Genomic DNA, 12,670 nt, shown 5'->3' with positions numbered 1-12,670 from the left:
AAATGTTTTGCTTTAGGGAGAAAAAGGGACAAGGCCCTGTATGCTTTTGACTTTTATTTGTCCTCAAAGTGACAGCTTCCACCTTGAATGATGAGCTGTAGTTAGTGATTTACAACTACATATCGATAGTCAGGAAGAAATGCTATGGAAAGGATGTGGAGCCGTATTATCATTTTACCTCAAAGCTACGGGAAATAAGCAGCAGAAGAGCGAAAATCTCCGCTCGATTGCGATGAAAGAACTATAGCTGTCACGACATCAAAGAGGCGTTGGGATGGTGAAATATGATGGTGGGAGTCGGAGGGAGTTGTGGGTGGGTGGTCACGTGTGTGTGGTGAGAAGGATGATGACGTGAGGGTGGTAATGAGGTAATTGAGAGAGTCGTTAAACACTGCCACTTGAGGAGTACATTATCACGGCAAACTGAACAAGGAAGGCACAGTGTTGACAACGGTGTGATGATGCTGGAAGTCATGGCATACCGTATAGTGACTGATGTTTTGATGTTTATGTGCCTGATATTGGCTTATAGATGTTAATATCATAGTGACTCATGTTGAGATGTTTATGAACCTGGTATTGGCCGGCCCATGTTAATTTTATCATTACAAGTCCTGTATTGACATAACGTAATAACACCAGACATCGTGGTACAGTGACATGTTTAGATGTTTATGGTCCTGGTATTGGCTTGTAGATGTTAATGTTCCTGGTATATTTTTGTTCTGAAGTGACTGGTAGTGACGATGATGCGGTAAATGAGTTATCTTTCACCTGATAGAATCGATAAAAAGGGTGGCGATGGTCACGTGGTGATAGTGAAATTAATAATGATGGTTACGTGAAAGCAGTATCAGCCAGTATGATGACAGCGACTGTGGTTAGGAAATATATTGTCAGTGTCAGGCTGATGATGTTGGAGATTTGTGATGGTGATGGTAAGAGGGTTACGTGGTAATGAAAATAGAGTGAATTGTTGACTGATGATAAGGGAGTGATGATAATGACACTTTTCTTACGATAAGTGTGATGATGGTGATGCAAGAGTGTTACTGATGACGGTGACCCGATGATAGAGGTGTCACGTGGCAATGAAAATAGTACTGTATATTAGTGTACTGGTGATTGACGATAAGGTATTGATGGTAATAACATTGTTTGCTATAAATGCCAGTGTGTGATAATGACTTAATGTTGGAAGCTAATGATGATAGTGGTGATGGAACTAGATGGTAGGACCGACAGGTACTAAATATAGTATATATATTACTGTACTAATGAGTCATAACAAGGCAGTGTTGATAGTGGCACTTTGTGATAAGTGTGATAATGATGATGATGATCACGTAGTGAAAAATTATGGTGTGGACTGGATGGTAGGGGTGACAAGTGGCGATGAAAATAGTGTATTATTGTACTGACAATTCATGACAAGGCAGTGGTAATAATGGCACTTTACATGTCATAAGTATATTAATGATGATGATGATTATGATTATGACGATGTCAGTTAGTGAAAGGCAGTGGCAGTGATAAGAGAACGAATGACTTTATTGAAGATGACAAGGCAATGAGGATAAATGACAGTTTGCCTGTGATAAGTGCCCAAGGTGTAATGATGATGACGACGACGACGTAGCAGTGAAAGAGATAATGATGATGTCGTCACTGGTGGAAGCCCTGCAGGTGTCCCCCGCCCGCACCCGCCGCAGGAGGCCGCCCACCACCGCCCACAGCCTCTACAGGGGCGTCGTCAGAAGCAAGGTGAGCCGGTGACGGGAGGATGTATAACTTTCACATGGCCGGGACAGCTGTACTTTATTATTCTATTCCAGTTAACGCCGAGCGTTTGTATTTTGATCAGTGAGTCAAAGGAGCCTGGGAATGTTAATACAGTTACTGTTCCATTATCCCATGCATGGTCGAAACAGCTTTGGTATTCTGTTGTAATATATATATATATATATATATATATATATATATTATGGGGAAACTTGTTGCAGTGAAGCACGTAGCTACGCTCTCCATTTAGCCCCTCCACTCCTAAAGACCTCCCTTTAGTGAAGTCATATCAAGTGGTATCGAGAATAAGACGGAAAGGACGACCTCGGGGTGAAGGTGTCAAGGGAAGAGCGAGGGAGAGCCTGGAAGAAGGAGGTGAAGGGAATAGTCAAGGATAAGTTGAAGGTTAATGGAAAAAGAAGCCTTGAAGGGCATAGTGGAGAGGACCGCAAAGAATAGGATGGACGAGACCTTGAAGGTGGGATGGAAGGAACCTAGAAGGATAGGATGGAGAGGATCTTGATAGACAGGATGTAGTCTAGGGAGTTAGAAGGTGTAGGATGGATGTAGGATGGTGGGGCTTGAGGGATAGGATGGAGGGACCTTCAAGGATAGGATGGAGGGACTTTGACGGATGGAGTGGGCCTTGAGAGATAGGATGAGGGGAAGTTTGAAAGGTGTCATGTAGAGAGGTTAGAAGTTAGGATGTAGGATAGAGACCGAGGGGAGCTGTAAGGGATGGGTGCAAGGGGCCTCGAAGGGATGAATGGATGGGACCTTGAAGGGAGGGCTGGAGGGGGTGACGAAAGAAATGATGGAAGGGGCCCTGAGAGGAGGATGGAGGGGCCGTCAGGGGAGGGCACTGAAGGAAGGGTGGAGGGGTATTGAAGGGAGGGATGGAGGGACATTGAAGGTAGGGATGGAGGGGTATTGGAGGGAGGGAGGGAGGGGTATTGGAGGGAGGGATGGAGGGGTTTTGGAGGGAGGGAGGGAGGGGTATTGGAGGGAGGGATGGAGGGGTATTGAAGGGAGGGATGGAGGGGTATTAAAGGGAGGGATGGAGGGACAGTGAAGGGAGGGATGGAGGGACATTGAAGGGAGGGATGGAGGGTTACTGAAGGGAGGGGTATTGGAGGGAGGTATGGAGGGGCACTGAAGGGAAAGGTGAAGGAAGGCATGAAAGGGAACTTGTAGGAAGACATGGAGAGAACCCTGAAGGGAGGGTTGTAGGGATATTTGACGGTAGGGAAGGAGGAATACTAAAATGAGAGAGAGAGAGAGAGAGAGAGAGAGAGAGAGAGAGAGAGAGCATATCAAAGTACCTGCAAAGAAGGAAAGAGAGATGGATATACATTTGGAGGAGGGGATGGTGTGGGAAGGGTTTGAGAAGTACGGTAACAATAGATAAAAAATAATGAACGTACACTACCAAGCTGAATAAGATCGGATGTCTTTAATTTGAATAAAGTTTAAAATTATTCATTATCTACCTGAATATAAATGAGGACAATTATTAACCTTTTTTTGTGTGGGTTTTTCCAGGCTAAATAATATCATGTGACGTTCGCCGAAAAAAAAAAAAAATATATATATATATATATTACATATATATATATATATATATATATATATATATATATATATATATATATATATATATATATATATATATATAAATGATAGTTCATCAGTTTCAGCCAAAGGGTTAAACAGGAGAGACGAAATTGAAAAATGGGAGTATATCTAGTTTTAGACCAAGTGGTGTGAGTGATCAGCGGGTGCAGGTACGAGTAGGGAGGTGGAGGAGGGAGGTAAACACACAGGGAATGGAGGGGCGAGGGGAGGGGAGGAGATGGGAGCATGTAGTTAGATGGAAGGCTTGGAGAGTTGTTAGATGAGGGGCGTTCCTGAGAGAGAGAGGGGGGGAGGCCATATATATATTTATACTGTTGATAGTGTATATATATATATATATATATATATATATATATATATATATATATATATTCATAAAGAGAGAGAGAGAGAGAGAGAGAGAGAAGGGGTGATGAAGGGAGGGAGGAGGGTCGTTTGCAGCGGGGGAGAAGGCTGTATTGTGTTGTGGTGAAAAGCAAGGCTAGTGAAAGGACGAGGCAAGGAAATCAGAGGAGTGATGAGGATGGTGGAGGAGCCTTGTATTCGTGTATGCATATTAGGGCTTTCTGATACATAGTCTTGCCTTAGCTGCATATAATTTTCTTGGGATATCAAAAATAAATTCTGGCAGACTCCATCGCACTGAAGTCTGAAAGGGGTTTTAGAGATTGAGTCTAACCTCTTTACTTGCTACAATATGTATCCTCTCCACTGAATACAATCGTTTTGTTGTAAGTAAAGAAAAAAAAAAAATCATAGTCCAAGAGTTAGCTCTTAATATTGCATCTTCCGAAAATTTTCCTCGGAGATATTTATGTTTTTTTCTGTATGTGGATATTGTATAGATACACACAGAAGAGTACCGTATTTACGCACCACATGTAGAAATGAACTGCTACGGAAGAGATGCCAGGGAGCCTCCAACACCCACGAGAATACGGGCCAGAATGAATGAGGGAAATGGTAAATGTGAATGATGAGGGGCGAGTGACGGTGAGAGGGGAATGAGGTGTTGAAAGGAGATCGCAGGAGGAAGGGGAAGATGTTGAAGGGATGTTGTGGAAATAATTATGCGAGGGGAATTGGGAATTGAGGGAAGAAAATGGTGAATAAGAACTAGCCTAAACGGGAAGAGGAGGAGGGTGAAAGGGAACTGGATGTTGAAAGGGGATTGTAGGAGGAGGATGTTGAAGGGATGTTGTGGTAAGAAGGTGAGGGGAATGGTAATGCGGGAAGAAAATGGTCAATGAGAACTAAGGGGAAGGGAAGGATGGTGAGAGGGGACTGAGTTGTTGAATGGGGAGTTTTGAAGAAAGGTGTTGCTTGGGAATTGAGCTAAGAAGTATGTGAGAGGGAGTGGAAATGGTTGAGGCAATTGGTGAATGGGAACTAGAAATGGGAGGAGGGGAGGATGGTGAGAGAGGACTGAGGTGTTGAAGAAAGGATTAAGGGAGGATAGTGGTGAGGGGAAATAGATGGAGGAAAGTGAAGAATGGGTATTAGGGAGGAATGATGGCGAAGGGAGCAGTGAAGGAGAGGGATAATGGAAAATGAGGGAGGCAGGAAAGGAAAGGAAAAGAGGTATTTGAGGAAGTAGGGAAGGTGAGTGGATATTGAGAGAGGCACCTTCCTTTGTCAAATGAAATCATCCTGGGTTGAATAGAATAATATCCTTATTTTAATGACCAGGTAAACGGATAATGAAAAATACGAGATAATTTTCAGTCCATTTATTCTCCTTGATGACCCCCAGCTGAAAGAAATCGTCTGGTAGTGGCTTAAAAACAATACTAAATTAAGCCCTGTCCTCTTAATGGTTGATCGACATAGGGTCTGAGGGCGGGAGGGATGATGTAAGAGGATTTTAAGAGGAAGTAATGGGGGAAGAGGGGCAGTGAAGATGGTTAGGTTATAAAAGAAAGGGGGAAATGGAAAATCAGAGGGAAGGGAGTCGTAGAGGTAGACGGGGAATGACGGGCGGAAAGAAGCACATCATCATCATCAGCTAACCCTGTACCTCACTTATATGAAAAGTGTACAAAAAGCTCATTGGATTAAAAACAAGGAAGGGAAATGAGGAATAATGAGGGAAATGGAAGAGAAAGAGGGAGGAGGGTGGAGATTGGCAAGAATGAAAAACAATTGGATTCGAACAGACATGAGAGAGAGAGAGAGAGAGAGTGAGAGAGAGATTGTTGAAGGGAGGGATTATGGAGTTGGGGATAAAGAAAGAGGGTGATTAGGGAGAGAAGAATGGCGTGGAAAGATAAGGGGGAGTGATGGGAAATGGTGAGAGAGAGAGAGAGAGAGAGAGAGGGGAGGAGGAGGAGGGAGGGAGAGGAAAGTAAATGAGGGAGATAGAGAGAATAAACGAGGGATGAGCTGAGACAAATGATAAGGGCCAATTAATCACAGCATAACAAAGGAGAGAAAGAGAGAGAGAGAGACAGACAGACAGACGGACAGACAGACAGAAAGAGGGGGTAGAGTTTGGTCGCAGGTGAATATAACTTAAAATAAAAATTCGGTAGTGGAAAATCAGACATTAAATTGGAGGATAAGTAATGCATGATTGAACAATAGATACATAAGTAACAGCATTTTGTCTTTCTCTTTTTCATTGGGCATATCGTAGCACATCCTCCTAAACGATTTTTTTTGCACAATATACCATAATATTTTTTGTATGTTATTTATAGCTTTTTAATACTGATTGTACTTTGCATGAACAACACAAGTTATATTAAGGTTTAACGAAAAATAACTCGCCCAGGAAAAACTGCTAAGAAGTGTAAACCAATGAGGGACTAAAGCTGAAGAAGAGATCAGAGAAAATAGAAGAAAGGAAACTGAGAAAGAAAGAATGAGAAAATACAAGGACAGATAGTGGTAAGGTTAGGGTTGAATAGTTCCATATAGAGATGAAGGAGGAAGCAGTGTTGCACAGACTGGGTACAGAGCTGTGAGGAAAAATAAATATATACAGAACTGGGGAAGGTTAAAGGTATAGAAATGTGACCAAAAATATAGAAAATAGAAAGAAGTAAAATCTTTTGCGTAGAGAAGGACTGATGAAGCAGAGATGTGAATGCTTTTGGATAGAAATTTAACACAGAAATGAAGAAAATGCCAAGAGAAAAAAAAAAATACATGCATAATTAATTGACGTGAAGGAAAATTGTTGAGGATAAACCAAATGAAAATGTTGTGTGCCGTAATTTAGAGAGCAAATTTTCAGAAAGTTTTAATGGAGAAAATAACACGGAAAACAGAAAGGTAGGCGTTCTGGGAAAATAAATAAAGAATGGAATAGAGAGAGGAGAAAACTTATTGGAATGAAAAAGCCAAGCCTATTGATAGGAGAGAAATTAATCAAATCATGACAAAGGAATGATTAAAGAACGTCACGCTAGAGAGAGAGGGGGGGGGGGGAAGTAAAGACTGTCAAATAAACGAATGGCAGGAGAGATAAAAAGCAGAGGGGGGAGGCAGAGAAAGATAGAAATAATAAAGAATATGGAAAAGAATGGGAGAGAGAGAGAGAGAGAGGAGGGGTGGGGGAAGAAAGCAGGGAGGTATGGCAGGTGGTCGGTTAGGTAAGAGGGTCTACAGAATTACGAGATCTGAGAGAGGAGGGAAACGCTGTTTGTTGTGTGGCAGGGAGAGGTGTGGGAGGGAGGGAGGGGGTGGAGAGACAAAGAGAGAGAGAGAAAAGAGAGAGGGAAGTCAATATACATGGCCTTAATAGAACGGATGTGACAGTCATCCATCTTGCCGTCCCTTGGCCCTCCTTCCGTCCATCTTGTCACGTATTCCTTATCTAGTTATTCATATGTCTGTTTATCCATCTGGTAACATCTATGCATTTATGTGTCTGCCTGTCGATCCATTAACATCTGTCTGTCCATCTGTCTGACTATCCATCCGTCAGCATCTGTCTATCCATCTGTTTGATTACCCATCCTTTAACATATAGGCTATCCGTCTCTCTCTCTCTCTCTCTCATTTTGTGTGATGCTTTGTGTGTTGTCTCTATAGGTCAGTCTTCTGTACATCCATTCACCTTTCCATTCATCCACTGCCCTCGCCATTCCGTCTCATTCGTCCATCCATCTTTCCATTCATCCATGGCTGTCGTTCATTCCTTCTCATTCATTCACCTACCTTTCCCATTCTTTCATCTCCCTTATGTCGACTCTCTCTTCTCTCATTATCCTTTTTTACATTCTCCATCGGTTTTATTTCCTAAGGCAATGTTGAGCTATGTTTGTCTTTCCTTTCACCTTTTCTTTCATCCATTTGTTCATCTTCCTCCCCTACTGCTTTACACACATTCACCTTCCTCTCCCATTCCTTTCCTGTCACCTTTCCTTTCACTCAGCTTCCTCTCAGTCTCCATGTAGGGTACTTGTCTATTTCAGTGAGTTATATTTGTTTCTCCTATCTTTTCTTCCATCCATCTACCAAGTCGTCCACTGCTTCCATCCTTACCCTCTCATCCACCTCTCTCCTTCATCCCATCCCTCTCACCTTTCCATTCACTCGTCTTCCTTTGTCTTTATTTGCTCATCCCCTGGACTGGTAAAAGGGTTCATCTGTTTATTCTTTCTCCATAACTTTTATCTGTGTCTCCATTTATCCACCTTCCTCTCCCATCTCTTACCACTCCCTCTCCCTTATGTCCCATCCCGCCCACTTTGAATATTCACTCATCCTCCATTTAGGTTCACAGATTAATTCGTCCACCACGCGGTGCTCTTTCCACTCTTCCTCTGATTCTCTCATCTGTTCATCCACCAGCTCTTCCTTCGCGATCCTCCTATTTTATTTTCATTCCTAACTCATCTACCCATCTGTTCATGTTCGGCCTCCATCCATCCATCCATCCATCCAGACATCCACCGAACCACATGGCCTGTTCATTCATCTGTACATTTGTTCACTTATATGTTCAATTTATCAGCAAGTCTTACACCTGTTTATCTGCCCATCCATTCACCCGTCCTTAGTGACATCTATTTACAACCCACTTCTCACCATCCATACTTCCCTCAGTCTGTCCATAAGGTTTCCATTCGTGCATTTGCCCAACAGACCTTACACCTGCTTATCCACGCAGCCTTGCAACCGTTCATCCATCCATCCATTCATTCATTCATTCATTCATTCATTCATTTATTCGTTCATTCATTCATTCATTCTTTCATTCATTCACCAAACTTTACATCCATTATCCATGCTGCCGTAGCTTTACCTTCACTAATCAGTCTGTCCAGTTTTTCAATCCACCATTCTCTCTCCATCCACTTATCCATCCACTACTTTTCCCTTTATTCATCTACTTCTCCATCCACCTCTTTTCTCTCTGTCCATCTACTTATCCATCCACCTCTTTTTCCTCCATCCATCCATCCCAGCCTACCGTGGGATGCAGGTAACACACACGGAAACAGGAACTTTAAATTTAATCGGGTTACAGGGGCTTGAGGGCTGATTAAAGAGCGGGAGGTGGAGGGTGGCAGGCATTAGGAGGTGGGAGGAATGGGAAGAGAGGGAGGCATAAAAGATGGAGGCATTTTGGAGAAGGGATGTAGGTAGGGAGGAAGAGGGAGAGATAGAGGGTAGAGAATGACAGGCATTAGAAAGTGGGAGGTAGGGAGGAAAGGGAGGCATAAAAGATAGAAGCATTTGAAGTTAAAAGGAAAAAATGAGCGTAAAGGATGGAAGGACGAAAGAGATAGAGAAGTTAAGGGATGGGTATGTAGGTAAGGATGAAGGAGAGTTAGGCATGAGAGGAGGGGTAAGTAGCATGGGAGGGAAAGAGAGGCATAAGGAATGGAGGAATCAAAGCATTGCAGGCATAAATAAAAGGTGTAAGGGAGAAAAACATGGAGAGTCAAAAGGGTTGGGAAATAGCCTGCAGGGAATGGATAGACAGTGAGATGGCGAGGCTAAAGGATGGAGAGGATATATTGATAAAAGGGTCCAGGCAGACAAAGGATGAAAGGAGAAAAAGATGAAGAGCCACAGGGGATAGGAGTTAGCTAATAGAAGTTGGAAAGACAGTGATAGAGAGAATTTACGGCCTGAGGAGTTAGGTAGACAGGAAATGTGACAAGAAGGTTGGGAGCAGATATAAAGGATGGGAGAGAGAAAAAAGATGGAGAGCCACAGGGGATGAGAGATAGCTTGTAGGAAATAGGAAGACAGTAAGATGGAGAAGCTAAGGGATGGAGGGGTAGGTGGGTAGATAAGTAGGCACTAGGCAGGTAGGGAAGTAGAGAGGAAATACTGTACCGACAAGAGAGTTGGGGCATGAGTATAGGGTGGAATGGAGGAAAATTGGCAAGACGACAAAGGGGATGAGAGGTACGCCGTAGGGGATGGAAAAACAGTTAGATGGAGAGGCATAGGGAGAGGGATAGGGGAGCTTGCAAGATAGGAAGACCGAGAATGGTGGAGGATAGAAGTGAAGAGGCATAAGAACTTAGGGGATAGGGAAACGGAAGATGGTGAAGAACAGTAGTGGAGAGACATATACTATAGAAGAGATAAGGGAATGGAGTGGAGACTTAGAATGGTGAAGCATACAGGATGGAAGTACGTGGGGAATAGGGAGCTCTGAAAACACTGAGGGATAGGCATGGAAAGATGTTGAGGAATAGAGGTGGAAAGATGATGAGGCATATGAGTGGAAAGGCATAGAGAGACATTGAGGCACAGACACTGAGAGACGGTGACGCATTGAGGTAGAGAGGTAGGTTAATTGGGATGGGGAAGCAGCGAGCAACATTCCCGGTCAGGTGTTCCTTCACGCTTCTGAAGTTCCGAACTAGTGGAGCGAGCAGGCTCTGAAATATATTATTATTGTTAGCCCATACATAACGATGGTGTATCTTTGGCATTTTAGGACCCCATTTGCAGTCGATTTGGAGATTCGTTTCGCCTCTTCTTCAGTGATCTGTTTTATTTTACCGTACACATCCACATGCACAGTCGACGTCAAAAGACCTGTTGCCTCTCCTGCTTCTTCCTCCATGAAATTTAACACTGATGACACTGATCTATGGCCGAATAAAGTCCTCAGTGTCATTTGCTGCGGATTCACCACACTGCTTTTAAGAGTCTGTGGGGAGAAAACCAGGACAGGCGACAGTACTAGGCTAATGATGCCGACCGCACGTAGCTATGCCAAACTATTAAGATACAAGAAATGCGTAACCTAATCAGCATAAAAGAGGAAATTATGGTGTAATGTGTAAAATTAATCGCTAAGGAAGAGGTGCCATGAAACCGGCTGTGTCACCAAGAATACGGTCCTTAATCTTGCCATTTCTAAACAAATTTACTCGGTTTGGGAGAAACCTCTTGCGGAGAAGGCTAACGTCTGTGCTATATTTGACTCCACTAGCTCGAAAAGTCCATTGCGAAATAAATCAGCCCAATGAAAAATAAATCGGTTGCAAAAAAAGTCCGTTGCAAAATAGATACATCCATTGCTGTATAAAGATATCCATTGCAAAATAAATACGTCCATTGTTGAATAAGTACATCCTTTGCAAAATAAATACATCCATTGAAAAATAAATAAAATTGCCAGGATATGCACCGAAGGGAAGACCTTGATGCTCGTACAGGGGGGTTTGATGGAGGCTGCGTCTAACCCCTCCAGTTCAAAAAGCCTTTCTTAAGCTGAATAAAATCGTCTGGAGATGGCAGGAATAGAGATGAAATGTCACCTTATTGAAAGTTGATTTTAACTTGGCTTAAAATTGCCATGTCTCCACGTAAAATGACGTGTTGTAGCACTACATTAACACTAGAATATGGTGCTAGTAACGAAGAGGTGCTGTGGGAAGGATGTGCTGCCGTAACATTGACTTTTTCTGCCACTGAGGTACGTGAAATAATCTGCAAAAGGACGAAAATATGGGCCTAGTTAAAGTGAACGAACTATAATAAGATATGATCAGGTTTTGACGCGACTTCGAGACAGCGTAAAATAGAGGCTAAAGTTGACAACGAGAACGAACTATAATAAGATATGATCAGGTTTTGACGCGACTTCGAGACAGCGTAAAATAGAGGCTAAAGTTGACAACGAAACAGAAAGGCAGGCAGGTGGGCTGATTAAAGATACATAGTGAAGATGAAACGAACAAGAGAAGTACAGTATATACCGGTAATAAAAAAGAATTAAAGAGTGCAGTGTAAGGACGTGGAGGACAGGTAGAGACCAAAAATAGAAACAAGGAAGAGAGAGAGAGAGAGCATGGGAGATGGGTACCGTAACGGGCGGTGTGATTTAGGAAGAGAGGAGATTAGAGCAAGCTTAAGATAGAACAGCTGAGGGACGTAACCAGAGAAGGCAGAGTGGATGGATGGATTCATTAACTGGGGAGGGGGGGGGGGATTGTGAGGTTGCAATGGACAGGGGCGTAACAAGGATGATGTAAAGTAAACAGCGATGGAGTAAAATGGAAATGCAGAAGGAATTTGAAGAGAAAAAGCTATATCAGAGTGAACAGGAGAGGCTTTTAGGGCGGTGAAAAGTAAACAGCGAAGAAGTAGAGATGGAAGAATGGAGAAAGAAATTGAAGGAAAGACTTCACAATATGAAAATGGACAAGAGAGGCAGCTGGTAAGTTGAACAATATGCAACGAAGAAGTAAAATGGAAGTAGAGAAGGAATTTGGCGAGAATAGCTATAAGAGTATTAAAATGCACACTAAAGGTAGTTTGTAAAAAAAAAAAAAAAAAGGAGGTTGAAGTGGTAACAGAGGAAGCATGTCAAGGAGAGAAACTAATGTATTAATATTACTGGTATCTCCGTGATCAAACACCGGCCAACACTGACAATTTTCTCCTCCTCCTCCTCTACCCTTTTTCCCATTTTTGTAAGGGGTCGACACAACTCTGATGATTTTATTCAGCCGAAAGAACCCTCTATCAAGACGCTTAAAAAGTAAGTAGCGTGTAATATTCATGTGGATAAAGGGCGACTATTTATAGTAAACCAGTAATCGCAGACCTGAGAGGTTTTTTTTTTTTTTTTTTTTTTTTTTTTTTTCCCATATTATCAGTTTTACCAAGGTTGTTTGAAGTTTATTGACTTCGTTCTCCGTATGCGGACGGATATTATGCCCGTTTTCCATATCAGAAGTTGACGGATTTTATCGCTAGTTAGTGATCGTAACCACTCGCCTTTGTTTATGAACACCTGTATGAACCATTTTCTCTTATCATTGTTGTA

General features: G+C 42.6%; 1 protein-coding gene across 1 annotated transcript in view; it reads left to right on the top strand.

Annotated features, from left to right (window-relative positions):
• Positions 1 to 1,656: 1,656 nt before the first annotated feature.
• The window catches only part of LOC145412799 (uncharacterized), a 370,382-nt gene continuing 359,368 nt past the window's right edge, over positions 1,657 to 12,670 (top strand). The window contains exon 1 of the mRNA XM_080282580.1: positions 1,657 to 1,764. Coding sequence (XP_080138706.1) covers positions 1,657 to 1,764 — 108 coding nt within the window. The remainder of the gene's footprint in view (positions 1,765 to 12,670) is intronic.

Source organism: Coenobita brevimanus, chromosome 94 (assembly GCF_032717465.1).
Source record: "Coenobita brevimanus isolate Jiangsu-jjx chromosome 94, ASM3271746v2, whole genome shotgun sequence".
NCBI classification, from domain to species: Eukaryota; Metazoa; Arthropoda; class Malacostraca; order Decapoda; family Coenobitidae; genus Coenobita; species Coenobita brevimanus.
This window is presented reverse-complemented; position numbering and strand designations above follow the sequence as displayed.